Source organism: Athene cunicularia (genome assembly GCF_003259725.1).
Source record: "Athene cunicularia isolate RWA chromosome 9 unlocalized genomic scaffold, athCun1 chr9_part1, whole genome shotgun sequence".
In the NCBI taxonomy this organism is placed as follows: Eukaryota; Metazoa; Chordata; class Aves; order Strigiformes; family Strigidae; genus Athene; species Athene cunicularia.
In genome coordinates, this window is record NW_020799110.1 from 18210686 (window position 1) to 18227677 (window position 16992).

A 16992-nucleotide genomic window follows, 5' to 3' on the forward strand; every position below is an offset into this window, starting at 1 on the left:
AAACTCATCAAGATTTTTGCAGTTTGTGTAAATTAGTTTTGAGTGGGGTGGATTTTTATACAAGACGCTGATGTGGTGAAAGCATTTCAAAGAAGAATTTTAAAGATGTCAGCATAGATGTTGTTCATATGAAATATGTAACTATTTACTAATAGGTACTATTAGGATTTTGCCTTACCCATTGAACCTTGGAATGGGTTATACTGGGGTTTTTTGGTGTAAAATAATCATCTTTCCAGACTTTTCCTTTTTTATTCTGAACAAAAGGTAAGGAACTGCAGTAAAAAATGTACAAAATGCCATGATTTCCTACCTGAGAAATCTAATAAATGTGGCAATTTAGGCAGTAGAAAAATAGAGATACGTAGAGAAATGTGTGTGATAACAGAAAGGTTATAATTTGAAAAAAGAAAAGAATGAGAACTTTTTGTACTACACTGAAATGTCAAACTGAATTGAAACACTCAATTTAGTTATGTCAAATATAAATACTTAGCCTCATCTGAAGATCGGTCTACTGAAAAGTGAATTGTTCCCCAAAATTGAATTAAATTTGCGAAGCCAGAAAGTTTTATTATATCCAATTCACTCTGAGGAAAAATAACAGTATTTCAAGCTTATTATTTTGCAGATGAAAAGGAAAAAGTGAAGTATCACTGAATTGCATACTAACTATAGCATATGACTGTGTGCCTGAGAGCTACGTTCCCTTCATGGCTTTGCCATTTGATGGTCCATGTTAGCGCATAAAATGGAGGTGGTATTTACTCCCTCTATAAGGGGTCACCCTTGTTCATAACGCAAGCACACTGAGATCCTTGGCAGAAGAGCCCCCTTGGAGTAGGGGTTGTCCTTTCGTTTGGCCTTTGTACCTGAATGAGCTCTGATGTCTCCTGCACACACTGGGGACTCCCAGCGGTATCACAATACAAATCTTCTATGTTACGTAGCATCATTGATGTTGTGACTATTACTACTTTTGGCTCTAGCAGATACATAACAGGTAGAAAATGACTGTGTCATTACAAAGAAAAGGTCATGAAGGTGTCCAGTGGAACAGCAGAGAAATTCATGTTTCGTCTGTGTATTAAATACTTCCATTACTTCAGGTTTAGTATTGCATCAATTTGATCAGCAAGTTCCAGCTGACTTTCCCTTTGGTTTCCTGCTTGTCACATGCCTGGAGGAAAACTGGATTTGCCTGTTCTCATTATCACACTTACTGAATCTTTTCTGGTTTGGACAGTAACAACAGTGATCATTTAGTGCACAAATACAATCAAGCGTCTTTAGCACATGACAATGTAAAGGATAACAGATTGTCCTGCTGGACAGTTGTGCAAAAGTTTGTGCTGTTACTGTTGTCTTTCTTGGTGGCTCAAAAGAAAGAATGTGCATTTTAATGCTGCCAGTTCTATTTTTAATTGACTCAAAGTAGTAGGTTCAAGTAAGCTCTCTAAAGGGATGCCTATAAATCATATTTTGATATTTATGAATATAGCTGTGCAACTCAGACTTTGTTACCTGAGAGCAAATCTATCTTTCGTACTACAGAGGTTGATCAGCGTCTCTCCAAATCTCCCCAAACTCATCAGTTCGATGAATGTACAGCCACCAAAGGAAAATGAAATAGTCCTACTGAGTGGATTAGCATCAGGAAACCTTCAGGCTGAATATGAAGTTCCCCAGGTAGGATTTAAAATCATCTTTAAGATCACATCACACCTGTGAAGGACAGAATTTGTTAAATGAAAAAAAGGAAGCTGAAAGCAAAGACCTTGCACCAGTTTAAGAGATGGGGGGGAATTTGCAAACGTAAGAAATAAATCTGTCTGACAAAAGTCTGTTAAGTGTGTATGGTGGGGGGGTGACACAAAGATAGGAGAGAGATCCTGCTATTCCCTCTAGATCCTATGGATGTCTGGACTGCAGCTGATAACGCTTTAAGCCCTATTAGCAGTTGATCCTTCAGGGAACGCAGGCATTGGTGGCGGAGATGATTCATAAACCCAGATCTCAAGAGCAGCAGGAGTCAGAAGGGCAACACAAAGTGGGGAAAGGGAATACGTAACACTCTTCCTGTGCACATAGCTAGATCGGGGCACAGCTCCTTTCAAGTGAAGTTCTTGCTACTTCCCACTTTCATTCCCCATCCATCTCCTCCCACACATGCACCTCAGGAAAAGAGCTGACGGTAGGACTTGAAGATCCCAGAGATTACTGTAAGCCTGAATGTGACAATGGAAAATGCCAAGCTACATTAACCATACCAGAACTGATACCTCATTTATCTTCTGTCAACTTAGAAAGTAATTAATGCATTAATTAAAACTTAACATTTAAAGGACCTAAAGGCAAAGTTCACATGCTAACCCCTTCACTCCCATTATTGCCAATGAAATGTTCTCTGTATCGATCAGGAGACCAAGAATTCCTCTTACTGGCACCACAGAGAGAAAGGAAACAAATAATAACATTTGCTTAAAGACATTTTAATACACAACTTCCAGAAGCTTAATTCATTGTAATAAAAAGCTTTTTCTTCCTTTCCATTTTTATCATTCTTTATGCCTGTTCATGTTTGCCTAAAGAAAAAGAATGAAAAATACTTAATTACTTTTCAGCCTGATTCTGATCTCATTTGGACAAGCATGAGTTAGGAACAACTTCATTAAAACTGCACAGTTACCCTGGAGTACAAAGCTGTCTCAGCAAACTTAAAATATGAACAGGTATCTCCAGTTTTATCTGTTGCAGAAAAAAAATAGCAGAAAAATTTTTTTCACTGAAATTAACTTGTGTATAAAAGTCTTCATGAAGCAGGCCCTGTAACAGCAATATTGCAAAGATTACTGAATGTCATGTTATACCAATAAGCTCATCTTTAAAGAGGGAAATTGCCTGGTTTTGAGCTTTCTTGCCATTTGTGACTAGTGGATGAATTTAGAAAGATTTTTTTTAAAAAAAAAAAAAAAAAGATCACAAGCCTGTGGTGGGAGCAGTGGAGCTGCTGCAATACATACAGGGTTTTTTTGGGGACTCAAGCACCCAAGTCATCCCCATCTCCGAGGGACTGTGGCCATTAAGACTGCTGGCCGCCTTGGAGAGAGTGCAGGCAAGAAACAAATGAGAACTAACCTGAATTTCTGTCTTGTAAGATGAGTAAGCTTTGCATTAAGCCTGGGTGAGATTTGTTGGCCAGATAAGCACATACTATGTTCATCCTTACATTTGTTTGGCTTTCTAGAGAATTTAATCTGTGAGGGGACTCACATAGTTTTCATACAAGGGTTTTTACCCTGCTCCCCCCTCAGCCTTTTTACAAGTACAACCCTGCAAACCGTGGACTGAAGAAACAGCAGGGGACTGCTTGATCTAAGGCTGTGTAACATTTTTCACAATACAGTGTTTGCTCAAGTCTGATTCAGCAACAATTTCTTAGCAGCTAGTTCAAAAAAATCTCTTCTGGTTTACTTTTAACACTCTATTTTATCTGGTTTTCTGTTCAGACACATTTTTTAGGTGGAAAGAAAGAGCAGATTAATAAAACATACTATTGTAAAATAATACTCATCCTACTCCCTTTATTACTAGATTTTTGCTTTGCATTCACATTCAAAAGGTCTAGGATGGGGTTACATTATGCTAGATACCGTGCAAATGCACAGAGGGTCCAGGACATCTTTTGCACAGCTTAAAATCTACCACCTCAGTCCAGAGGTGGTTCCACTCAAGAGGACTCTTTCCTGGGGGCCTGGAGTTAAAGCACAAGATCACAAGCTGTAAAAAGCTTGGCTTCGCTTCAGAGCACATCCATACCACAAACATAGTTCCATGCAGAGATAACAACTTAGCTCTGTGGTTGTATAAATATCCAACAGTTTTAATAGCAATAAAATGAGGATAACAGGAGTTTCTCTTCAGTTGCTGTCCAACTTTCAACTTAATTGTACAGCTTCTCTGGGTAAGACAACTTCATATAAAAGCTCAGCACAGTGCACAATGGAGCCCCATTTCCAGTGGAAGGTTATACTGGTCAGAAATAATGAGGCTTTGGGCAAATAAGGAATGAGAGGAAGAAGAGCAAAGAAACAAAACACTCCTAAAACAGTCTGTAAGAATATATAAAGGTGACCTGTTCTTAACAATCTCATCAGCCAGTATTTACAGGCTGTCTTCAAACAAGTGTTGCAACAGACGTTATCTAGAAAAGGAATTCATTCCCACAGACAATTCCCTCAAGAGACAGGCAATACTGGGTGGTGTGAGGCCATTAATAACGCTATGCCAGATGGCTAACTCTGACATGGCTAAAAGCAGGTAAGGCTCTGCCATTAAAACAAGAATTTGATTGAAAATTAATGACTTGGTACTTTCAACAAAATAAAAATGCCCCTGTTATGCAGCTGAATTCTCTACCTAATGCTTGTATAACAAAAGCTGTTGGTCCAAGCAGTCTTATTGGGCATACACCTAACTGTACGCTGTGTTACAAACATCTAAATGACAAGTTGTACTGCATCTTTGCAACAGAACATTCCTGAGATATTTACAGAGAGGGAAGCTTAAAAATAAGTTTTATTTTTTAATTGAATAACTATTTGAGATTCTTTTCCCCTCTAGTGTCCTTGGCTGGCAGATGTCTGCTTGGTTCAGTGTGCGAGAGGGGACAGGAAAAACAGCGCAAGCTGCATCATTTTTGAAATAAACAAATTTCTGATTGGGCTTGAGCTCGTTCAGGAGAGACAGCTGCAGATAGAAGCTCATGTCTTAAAACCTGAGGATGACACAAACTGCTCAGTGTCCTCAATAGAAGAAGATTTCCTCACAGCATCTGAGCACCTCGAGGATGACAACGAGGCTGATGAATATAAAACTGGTAAAAGCAGCCAGACTAAGCATAATTCTGCTATTGTTCCTACTGCAAAACAGCCATGGCAATGCTCACAGAAATTGCATTTGATGTTAATTCATGCACATACTTATTTGTAATTTAGAAAATGCATAGCCACTTATATTTTTAAATTGCTCAAAGACAAGGATACACGGATGTGCAGTAGTTTTTACATACCAGTAATGTGTTACACAGTTGTGCAGCCATTTTCTTTTTAAAGTTACAGGGTAACTTCCACAAAAACTAATTTCTTGGTTTTCTTTTAATAGGTCATGAAAAATTAAGTGTTTCAGAAGCATCTTCAGATGCCAAAAAAAATAAAGGAAAGGGATTTGAAAATCTCCACTACAGAAAAGCCAGGTTGCCATTCATTCTTGAAGGGAACCTCATTAACAAAGATAATGCAGCTACTAGAATCTCTGAAGCTGTGAATGCTGTGGCTGAAGATAGCATCTTACAACCTGAAGATAAGTCAAACCAGGAAACACTGCGGCAGAAGGAATTAGATGAAAGAGCTACTTCATCTTTTAGTACTACTAATTTGACGGCTGAGGTTGAAAATTCCTCCTCAGCACATGTATTAGATGACGTATCTTTAACCAGAATGGCTAAAGAGGAGGTGGGGTCTCAGTATGACCCGACAGCAAAACACAGCAGTAAGACAGATGGAGAGGATTGTGCAGGTTTTGGGAAAACTGATCCTCCCTCGCAAAACGAGCAGGCGACTACAGGTCAGTATGCCACAAATTTAGCAGAATCTGTTCTGCAAGATGCATTCATTAGACTGTCACAGTCTCAAGCCAGTTTTAGCGAGGAGACTGCAGTCAGCATCTCCGTAGGAAGCTCCTGTAAGTCAGAAGATTTATCTAATTCCCGATCGTGGAGTGAACTTCCAAAGATCGTCGTAGTGCAGAGTCCAGACAGTTCTGAGAATGCATCTGACTGGCCAGGGTCTGCCTTCCCCAACCTGTGCCATTGGACTGAGTCAGAAAGTTCTGCGGAAGTTTTGGATTACTTTGAGGAAGAACATTCAAACAGACATAGCCAGAGTGCACTGGAAGTAGCTCTGGCTTGTGCAGCCACTGTTATTGGAACCATTTCCAGTCCCCAGGCTGCAGAAAAATTCAAATGGGATCAAGAAACCACAGACTCTAAAAGTGGAATGGTTGATAATGACGAGATACACGCAGCATCTTCACAGCTACTTGACAACTGCACTGGAACAGAATATTCATTTCCATCTGCACTGTGTGGCATGACTCAAGTAGCAAGTGCTGTAGCTGTCTGTGGTCTAGGGGAAACGAAGGAAGAGAAGTACCCTGCAACCTCGAGTGGACTTCTGTCTGCTGCTCAGACTTCTGCAGCCATTACTCTCCACTGTAGCATAGCTGTAGGAAGCAGCATGGAAAAGCTAAATGACAGCATTGCAGAGGCACTTCTTAAAGAGACGTCAATAATTTTGACAAAACCCAACACATACAAAAATGTAGGGCATTTTATGGAATCCATAAATGGAAAAATTATTGAAACAGCAGCAAGGCCACGGATTCCACACACTGATGAAGTAATCAGGGATGAACTTGCACAAAACTTATCCAATATTATTCTACGGCATTCTATTGAAGAGGTTAGGAAGAAGAGACAGCTACATCCCTGTTCAGAAAATGGCTCAAGTACACAAGACATTTTCATGGACACTGCAAACAAGTTGCTTTTTAATGTAATATATTTCACTTGCAAGAAGATGAATGACATAAGACAAGTTGAAGAATGTTCTCCTCTCTTTTCTGAGGGTACAAAAGCAGAGAAAGTAACAAGAGCAGAAGGATGGTCAACACAGGCAACAGCACGTTCACACAGCTCCCTTGATCACTCTGATGTTAAACCATTTGGTACATCCTACAGCGCTAGTGCTAGCAAAGATCTTGGAAATGTCACAAATACTAGGAAAAGTAATATGAAAGATGTCAATAGCAAGGAAAGTGCCACACTGAATTCAGAACCAAGTAGAGCTACAGGGCATAATGCACTTGTTGCAAAAACATCTCCCAAAAAAAGATACCTGAAAAGAACAGCACGAGACTGTTACAAATCCCCAAATCAGAGTAACAATCATCATCAGAAGAAAGACTACAGATCATTTTCAGACAGAGAAGATACCTTTTCAAACAATGAATGCAGGCATGGTGTTCAAGAACAGCTGTCTCCCAGTGCCACCATGAATGGAGAAAATCAGGCCAAGCATAAGTGTGATACTGTGCTAAATAATGATGTTCAGATTAGCTTGTCTTTATTAGGAAATCGTGTCTTGCTTCCTTCTCAGCCTGTGCTACAGGTGAAACATTCAAGGGACAAATACTGTATAACAGATTTTGCAGAAGAACTGGCAGAAACAGTTGTCTCTATGGCAACAGAAATAGCTGCCATTTGTCTTGAAAATTCAAATGGAAAGCAACCCTGGTTCTGTGCATGGAAGAGAGGCAATGAACATCTGGTGACCCAGAGTTTATCATGCAGAACCATGAAACGGAAAAAGGAAACCCACGCTAATGGCTCAGTTGTTCGGAAGCACAGGGCACCTAGACTTAGTGAGATCAAAAGAAAAACAGATGAGCATCCCGAGCTAAAGGAAAGATTGATGAATCGGGTAGTAGATGAATCTATAAACCTTGAGGACACACCAGATTCAGTCAATATCTTTGCAAATGAAGTGGCTGCCAAGATCATGAACCTCACCGAACTTTCCATGGTGGATAGCATCTGGCAAGGTCCAAACCACACCAGGAACAGGCTGCACTGTGAGCGATGGACCCGAGCCAAGGCCTCAAGCTGTGAGAGCATACCAGAGGAGGACTCAGATTCCAAAACCTCTTTCAATACCCTAGGCCTAATGAACACCTTCGGTCAGCCTGTGAGTCAGACAAGTTCTGTCTCAAAGCAATCTAGTTGTGAGAGCATTACAGATGAATTTTCAAGATTTATGGTGAACCAGATGGAAAATGAAGGAAGAGGTTTTGATCTATTGCTGGACTACTATGCAGGAAAAAATGCAAACAACATCTTAACTTCTGCTTTGCAGCAGGTAGCCAAGAAAAATGGTCATCTCAATGTAAGACCAAGTTGCCCATCCAAACAGTCCAGCACAGAAAGCATAACAGAAGAATTTTATAGGTATATGCTAAGAGAAATAGAAAAGGAAAATAAAGATAACATATCTTCTCCTCGGAATTCAAAGGACTGGTGTGGCAGTTTGCTACCACCCTCTCTACGATCACCTTTTTGCTTTAGGCAATCATCAGTGCCTGACAGCAGATCATCAGGCTCTAGGCTAACAGTTAATGTCCCAGTTAAGGCAAATTCTTTAGATGGATTTGCCCACCATCACCAAGATTCCTTAAGTGTACAGCCAGTCAGTACCGTGGCTTCTTCAGGTCTTTGCAAGTCTGATTCATGCCTGTACCAAAGATGCAAGACCGACCAGATAACAGATATGTTGATTCATGAGACATGGGCAAGTTCCATTGAATCTCTAATGCGCAAGAACAAAATCATAGCAGATGAGGCAGAGGCTGCAGACACAGATCAGTTCCACAGTGATTCCCCACCGCATGTGGAACAATATGCAAACAGACTGGCTGCAAATATTGTTGAAAGTGGCAAAAATGTTACTGTTGTCCCGCAGGATTCCTTTGATTACACAAGTCGAGAACATGTGCTGGAAAGCAAACATCCTCAAAGCCCAACTCGGATTCAGTCAAAACCTGAAAGGGATGGAGTAAATTTGGATGAGAAAAAAGAGCATATGAAGAGTCCTGGATGCCTCCCTGGAGGCCAGCACAGGGAAGTGCCTTTAATTCAGATAGAAACTGATCAACGAGATGAGCCAGATAAAGACTTAGAGTCCTCAACTTCATGTGGCCCATCTGGAAATGAGCATCAAAGCAAAGAAAATCCTGCAGAGGCTTTTGATGTGAAACACACAGTTTCCAGTTCCCTACTAAATAGGTGAGTGACAAAACAGCAAATCAGCACATTGCTTTGGTGTTTCTTTTAATTTCCCAGTAAAAATTATGACGTTAAAGGAAAAATGTAAGAAGATGATTAAAAACTTCCAAAGAAATAAACAGGTTCAGTTCTCACTACAGGATTCTGATGGCATTTAAATCACCCAATCATATATGACAGTGCCAATGTCTGGAACAAAATTACATGGAATAGGACAATACCACGGCTCAGATTCAAATCTAATACTGCACAGACAAGTAAGTTTTCTCTCTACAGATATTTAGTCTTCTATAGTCAGGCCAGGAAAGATAGACAAAGTTTGAACTTTCATTTAACTCTCACTGATATCTCAAATAAATAAAGATCAGTGTTAGTATAGAACAGAAGACAGCAGAATTTGACCTGTAGTTCTCTGCTATACTTGTTCATATAACTAATGATTTGTGTACCCCAAAATAAGACCAGACTTCTGAGAACTTGAAGTTGGGCTTGAGTGAAGTCTGGAGCTACAAGTAACAAAAATTCTTTAGTAGAGGAAATTATAGTAATTAAAAGCATCCCCTCACCTCCTTGGGTTCAAGAATTCTCCAGTATAATTTAAAGAATAAAATTTCATGCAATAGAATTCAATTTAATTCCATTTCATGGAGTTCATACCACAGCTACCACCCTATCCTTACAGCTGTACTCCCTTTATTGAGAAATCTGCAACTTGCCTTAGTTAGGGCAAAGTGTAAGCCCAGCATGAGAGTATAGTGCAAATGCAGAGGATTGCTATGGATGCTGTGAGGTTAAGAGCAATGCTTACTCTCAAGACATTGTCTATTTTTAACTATACTTCTTCATTGTATCCATTACCTTAATGGTATCTAAACTGCTGATCACTTGGAACATTGCAGCACCCCATTATCTCAGAGTGCTAGAAAGAGTGCAGGTGCTAGTGTTAGAAACCCTTTTGCAGCTCATTTTATTCTAGGCAGTGCTCTGTTTTGGCTCTGCTTGAAGTGAGAAAGCATGTACTTTCCTAGGTATGTGAAATGCTGGGGTTTCAACCCCAAGCCCCAAATTAAGGTTGACATATGGGTGATTCACACAGTGATACTGTCTCAGTATATTCTTAATCAAGTTAATTACTTGGGAGCAATAGAATTTTTGATGTGATCTCTTGCTCTAACTGAAGACAGGGCACCTCAGCCATGACTACAGATAAAAGTCTGAAGGTGAGAACTTCTCTATAGGGATCCTGCAGAGGGTTGCCAATACACTTTACATTGTTTTAATCACAACGTTGCAAATGCAGACAATCCCATAAACAACAAAACTAGTTTTCTTTAGTTGTTATTCTGGTGCTGCAGTAACATAACATTCTTTCTGATCAAAGAAGGGGGATGCGATTATTATATACTTTTCTGCCTGCATATCAAAAGTCTCACAGTAAGTCTTGCAAAGTCCAGTTTGGCTCTGAAAAGCTACCATAGTTTTTACTTTTTGTTTGTGTGTGCATTTGTGGGAGTGTGTGTGCATTACATAGATGTGTGACAAATATGTGCGTATGTGTGCAACATATGTCAAGTGTGCAGAATCTTAAAGCATTTTCCCTTAACCCTTGTGTTTTCTAAACTCAGTCTGGGCTATATATTCAGTCTGGTTTCTGACTGCTGCACATCTAGCTAGAAAATAAATACTTTGTCCTTCCCCAACATAAGCAGCAAAGATCCTAAGAAACACAGAAAGCTAAGAGTCATTAGTGATTCACAGCCCATAATACTTTCCTACTTTTACTCCTAGACCTCTTTTAGACTACAAAACTAACAGTGTAGAATACCCTGGTCAGAAACTTATTAGTAGTAGGACGGGGATTTAATGCCAATATATATTTCTGAGAAATGCTATCGTTCTGCACTAACATATACCACATATTTCAATTGCTGATTGAGTGCAGTGCACTAAGCAATAGGCCTGTGCAGCGAGCAGTTCTTTTTGTACACGTTAAACCTTTTCTGTGTATGTTTTAGTATAAGGCTTCTTTGGTTTGTGTTTGTTTATAGCAGATGTAAGTAGATAATTTAAGATCATCTCAGACCATTGCAGCTTGATAGACTTTAATGAGCAGCATTGCCTGAAGAGTGGTGGCATTGATATTATTGATATTACAGTATCCATGTGCCTTCCTTATCACCCTACCAGCAACAGTCCACAGAGCAGACCAGATGCTGAAATCATAGAGACAAAAACAGCTGAAGAATTTCCAAACCACCTCAGCAGCAGTGAAGAAAGCACTGGCAGCTGGTCCCAGCTAGCTAACGATGAGGACAATCCTGACGACACAAGTAGCTACTTACAACTCAGCGAGCGATCCCTGAGGTACCTGTATTGTCTATTGCCAGTACACAATATGGTCTAATCAGCCAGGCCAATGATTTGACCACCATGCATCAGGAATGAGGGTCAACAGCTCAAGACTTATTCAAAACACTGTAAAGAAAGCCTAATGACAGAGTTCATCGTTTTATTTTTAAAAAAGGAAAAAACGTTAGCCACATTCTGGGTCTCAGCCAGGTGTTTTTATTATTGGTGAGTAGCTAGATTCAGACAAAGAAAAAACTTCTTGGCACCACTCAAATGCCTCAGTGCTACAGTGAAAGGGCTATTGGACAAGCTAATTGCTACAGTCTTTCCTTTGATTTATTTGCTGCTATTTGCATAATGTTTATTTTAGCATGTCCTTAGCTGAGATTGATGAGACTGCTACTCTCACAAGGTATATAATATTCTCTTGTACACCAAGAACAGAGATAGAGCCCTAATCTGCTTAGAATGGCACAGAGGAGCCGACCAAAGAGGGTGATGGAGTTCCCTCCTGAGGAGGGATAAATTCCTGAGTAGGGGTAAATTCCAGAGCTCCCAGTGCAATGTGATGCTTTTTGTTCCTATTCAAGACAGCACATGTGTTTAAAAGTGTTATCTAGTCGTTAGAGTTTATATAAAGTGACATTAGTTTGACTTCAGCCCCTTCAAAACTTCAACTTGAGCAAGATTTTTCTTCACATGCTCTTAGATTAGGTTTTAAAATATTGTCAGGTAATTGCATCTTTCTCTTGGAGATTAAGACAACAAGGAAGAAGACAGCATGGCAATAAAGCGGGGAAGAGAAAGTGTCTCTGTCAGAGAGCACTGTTGGCTAGCTGAAAAAATACTGAACAAAACTTGTTTGTCAGTGTGGGTAAACATTCATTCCATTGTTATAGTATCAGCCTTCAACAAAGTCCTTGTTTTGGGAGAGCTAATGTATTGTGCCTTTTGGCTCTGCATTGAAACACAAATTGCTACAGAAAGTCTGAGTGCATGGCATGCTGACACTGACTCAGAAAAACCTGATGGGGAAAGGAACTGTCTAATCAACCCTTCTAACGTAAGGAAAAATACTGTTAGTTGCTTTTCCAGTAAAAATTAAGTGGTGCAAGTTGACTTGCCACACAGAACTTGTTTGTGCTAATTGACTTGCAGCCAGCAAATTCACAACCTGATCATGAGACTATTACAGTATCTGTGTAAACATTCGCTGTCAAATTTTAAATGATGTCATAAAGTGAACTGGTACTAATTTTTCCAAATATTCTCAGATGTAATACTTAATTCTTATGAAGAAGCCAAAGAGAATACTTCTACACATTACTGGTCCCAAGGAGCACTGTCTGTAATAGAAATCTCAGTCTTTCAGAATAGTTAGAGACATAAGGGGCTATCACTGTACCTGTGGCTTCCTTTAGATCCCTGATATTCTTTGGGGTATGATGTAATACACTGAAACTGCTGCTCCTTACAGGCATGGAGTCACCCAACAGGTAAGTAATATGATGGACAAACAGATGCCTTGCTATAACTCACCATGTTCAGAGGTATCTGAATCTCTGCAGGTTTTTTCCAGGACATCTCTCTACCTGATAATCCTCCTTTTTGAAGGACTCGGACTGGTTTTTTGTTTGAGGCGAAATGTTCATTACATAACCCATTTGCAAGAAGATAGTTAACTTGTTTTTCTTCCCTCCAGTTTAGATCATCATATGATACATGTTCTATTTAGAACTATTTTACTAAAATCCTCATTATTTTGAGCAGATTAGCGTGCTTCATTCTGGGAACCACTTGCTGAGCACAACTGATTTTGTGGAACTCTGCATAACAGGGGGCAGCCTCCTCACTTTGTACATAAATAAATTTTAAAAAGATGTATGGAGACATGTTCAGTGCAGCTTGGCACTAATATTTAAACTTTTGCTTTGTCAGCAATGGCAACAGCAGTACAACTAGCAGTCTTGGCATTATGGACCTGGAAATTTATCAGGAGAACGTGCCATCTTCTCCTATGATTAAGTAAGTAGTCACTGAAGTGAGACTTGATGTTTAGTCTAATTTTAACTGCAAATCATTTACACCATCTAAAATGTGCCAAGCTCTGCTTTGCACCTGCTGCTGAGACTGCCATTAGTTTCAGAAAAAAGCACATGAAGGTGTCTGTGCAGAGTGATAGCACTAGATAATGAAAGATTACAGGAAAGCCCAGGAAAGGATCTCTCAGGAGAATATGGATCCACCAACTGCTCTTCCTAAAAGACAGTTTTCTGCAGTATTGGTTTTCCATTGTGAGAACTTTCCTCTCTAGACAACTTCAAATATTATCAAAACTCTACTATAATAGCAAGTAAGGTCAAGCAATTAAGGATCAATTAAAGTCAAAGGAAAAAAATAATAGCCTTCTTTCCAAGAATAATAATAATTTGGCCCAAAGTACATCCTATCATATGTTTCAGGACATGTTTCTACTGAGCATGCAGTTAAATTATCAGGAGATGTGCAAGTACCTGCCTGAAGATTCCGGTACCCTGAAACCTGGTATAACCTGCCAGCTGGTGAATGTCACAATGCAGTCAGGGCATGGCCACTGCGGATTGTGTACATCACGCATTGAACATGGGAACTTTGTGAAGTTGGTGACAGCAGAAAATCTTCACAGCTCGTTACCAGACTATACTACAACAAGTCCTGATTTCTTATATATTTAAAAAAGCCTCTCAAAAGCTAGGCATTCATATTTCTGTAGAGTTACATGCGTTCTCTCTCAGCTGCCAATTTGGAGACTCACATTGTTAAAACATTCTAATCGTCACAGTAGACAGTGATATCTCCTATCCCCACTCCTAAAGATGACCCCTCTCCCTTATATATCTGAGGACCAAAGGGAGAAATTTTTGATTCCCCTTTCTAGCTTTCAGGGGCTATTCTCAATTGTTAGCCAATAAGCATGAAAAGTTTGTATTTCCACAAATCAAAGTCACTGCACAGAATACACCTGCTGTTCAGACAGAAAATTAGAAAAAAAACTGATGGAAAGGAAGTTATTAAGCATGATTCTAAGTCATGACAAACCATACGTTGCATGCTGCTATTTTAGTCTTTCCTCTCACATCTTGCAGCAACCACTACGTGAGTATATATAACCTTGATTCTTTGAAGTCTTAGGGGAAATTCTGAAATCCTGTAAATTAGGGTGGTAAAGAGTAGCATCCTCCCATGCTAGAAACAAAATCTTACACTTGCAGAATTCCCCCTGACTGAGGTCAGAATGGGACAGAAGCAATGAAACAAATGGAATAGCTGTGACAACAGCAGGGAATTTGCAGTCTCCTGCAAATGTACATGCCCATGCACATGGACACTGTTCAGAAGTGGAAGCTGAAGCACTGACCACGTGCTTGGAGTTTGTTTCCTGTAGTTTAAGAAGGACATGATACATAAGAAATTAAGATCTTTGGAAATTTTTGCAAGGCGCAAACAGAATTTGTTTGTCCAAACAACTAATATATTTAAAACCAGCAGTCGTTGAAGTCATTGGTAGTTATGACTGTAGTTAACTATGAAAGATAAAACTAGAAAGCAAGACTGGAAAAGATTCAGCCAGGGAGTATAATACTGCAAAATGCAGGCATTGGAAGTTCGGTGTTTCTGCCCAGGTTATGAGACTTGCTGTGTCTTACCATAATGTCATTTGCTTGTCATGATGTAAAACGTAAAGATACACAGATGTTGGTGAAATGTAACACACAGCACAACCAGTACAAGTACTTCATCCCGTTACAGGAATAATGCTGCAATTCCCACAGCTTTTCCTGATTTACAGATTAAATAAATGAAATATATTCAGCATTTTATTATTTCATCCTACGTAACTTTTTTCTTGCAGTTTTCTAGGTCTTGCATTGAGGGAGAAGTTTATCCATCATGAAGCAGTGTTGTAGACTGTTCCTAAATATCACTAATAAGCTTTATTGTTGTTTGTTTCTAAGTGAATTAGTAGAAGAAAAGGTTTTCCTTAAAGAACAGACAGAAAATACAGAAGGTAAGTTGAACCGTATCAGTTAAAGTATACAATTTGAAGTTAACACAAGTAATTGCACGATAACTGCTGCAATTATTTTTCCAGAAAGTACTTCTGGGCTTTCAGTGGGAACAGCTAATTGTCAGAAGGACCTACTGGTAATAAACTTTGATCTGGAACCAGAGTGCCCTGATGTGGAGCTGCGAGCCACCCTGCAGTGGATAGCTGCTTCTGAACTTGGAATTCCAACCATCTATTTTAAGAAATCTCAGGAAAACAGAGTTGAAAAGGTAGTATTTACAGAATTAGCGATACAGTTCACTTTAATCACAGTAGCAGTTACTATTTATTGAAGGTACTGAGCTTAAAAGCATATGCAAGAACATCTTCATTACAGCAAGATGGCAATGCTACTGCTTATTCTAGAAAGAGAGGAGAGGATTAAATTATCAGAATTTAAGGTATGTGAAATAATTAGTAGATTGTCTATGGCACAAGGAACAGTATCACCACGAGACCTTCTCCAAAGCCTCTATAACATGCTTTGATGAATTTGTTCACCTTTCATACCAGTGATACATTAAGTATCAACGCCCAAGGCAGAATTAACCCAGAGTCCTTTATGTTTCTGCATTTGAAAGGTTGAAGATGGCTTACATGGAGTTTAAGCATGTAACAACAAATAAAAATCAGTTGTGTGTGGACATCACACATACAAAGTTCTGCTGCTTGGTGACAGTATGAGCTGACTACAATGTGAGACATAAATTGGACTTGAGATTTCCAGCTTTGAAATTCCTTAGTCCTTATGCAAGTTCTACCTTGCCTGCAAGACTGATTAGGGCAGCCTCAGGCAGGTCTGAACTTGTGCCTGCCTCTTCATAAATTGCTATAGCTAGGGATACAGCAGGATAATGCAGGGGCCTGACAGTTCCTCCTACATTCATGTCAGATCTACCGTGGCCAAATGCATTGGCTTTATAGTCACTTTATGCTGGCAGGAAAGGATTGCTACTCACACATATAGAAAAGACCAACTGCAAAATAAAGAAAACCTGTATTAGCTCAGGTTCACTGTCGGACCTAAGACTATGGGGCTTCTGCCCCCAAGCCGATGGAAAGTTCCGAGGTTAGGCAGGATGGACCGAGCTGTGTAAGGATATCCTTATACGATTACTACGCTGAGAGACAGTTTTTGCCCAGGCAGTGACCAACCAGCGTTTCCATTGGAGCCATATTTGCAATCACACATCTGTTACTTGGAAAATTAGGTGACTGATTGAAATACTTTGCATCATTGTATGGAAATTATAAAGCACCACCTCCCCTAGCTTAGCAATAGAAAAGTGCTATGTGTGCCACTACTCTTTTGCTCCTGCTCAGGTGTAGCTTAGCCTCTGCCAACCACTGTTTTGAAAGTCACTTTCCAGAGAGGGGCAGACACATACTACCAGAACTGAGAAACCTTTGGAGATATTAGTCCAAGCCAGAGCACCAAGAGCAACACTGAAGTCCAAAATGGCAACAAGTACAGACTTCTTTCTATTCCTGAATGATTAGTTAGTGCACTACTGTAGATACCACCAAATGCCACCCACAGCACTTCAGGAATGATCAAACCAGCCCCATTTCCAAGGTCAGCAAGATTGTCTCAAGCCTTAAGGCTTACAAAAAGTGTCACAGTGTTCAAATCAATTAATGAAAAAAGTATTATAAA

General features: G+C 39.7%; 1 protein-coding gene across 6 annotated transcripts in view; it reads left to right on the top strand.

Annotated features, from left to right (window-relative positions):
- SPHKAP (SPHK1 interactor, AKAP domain containing) overlaps nucleotides 1-16992 on the top strand; it is a 60864-nt gene that overhangs the window by 41698 nt on the left and 2174 nt on the right. For 3 of the 6 annotated variants that reach the window (XM_026855332.1, XM_026855335.1, XM_026855333.1), the window contains 7 exons: nucleotides 1555-1689; nucleotides 4624-4879; nucleotides 5164-8899; nucleotides 11087-11263; nucleotides 13187-13273; nucleotides 15244-15296; nucleotides 15381-15565. In XM_026855332.1, coding sequence (XP_026711133.1) covers nucleotides 1555-1689; nucleotides 4624-4879; nucleotides 5164-8899; nucleotides 11087-11263; nucleotides 13187-13273; nucleotides 15244-15296; nucleotides 15381-15565 — 4629 coding nt within the window. Of the gene's footprint in view, nucleotides 1-1554; nucleotides 1690-4623; nucleotides 4880-5163; nucleotides 8900-11086; nucleotides 11264-13186; nucleotides 13274-15140; nucleotides 15297-15380; nucleotides 15566-16992 lie in introns of those variants that run through there. The other 3 variants (XM_026855337.1, XM_026855336.1, XR_003399060.1) reach the window with 2 other exon arrangements.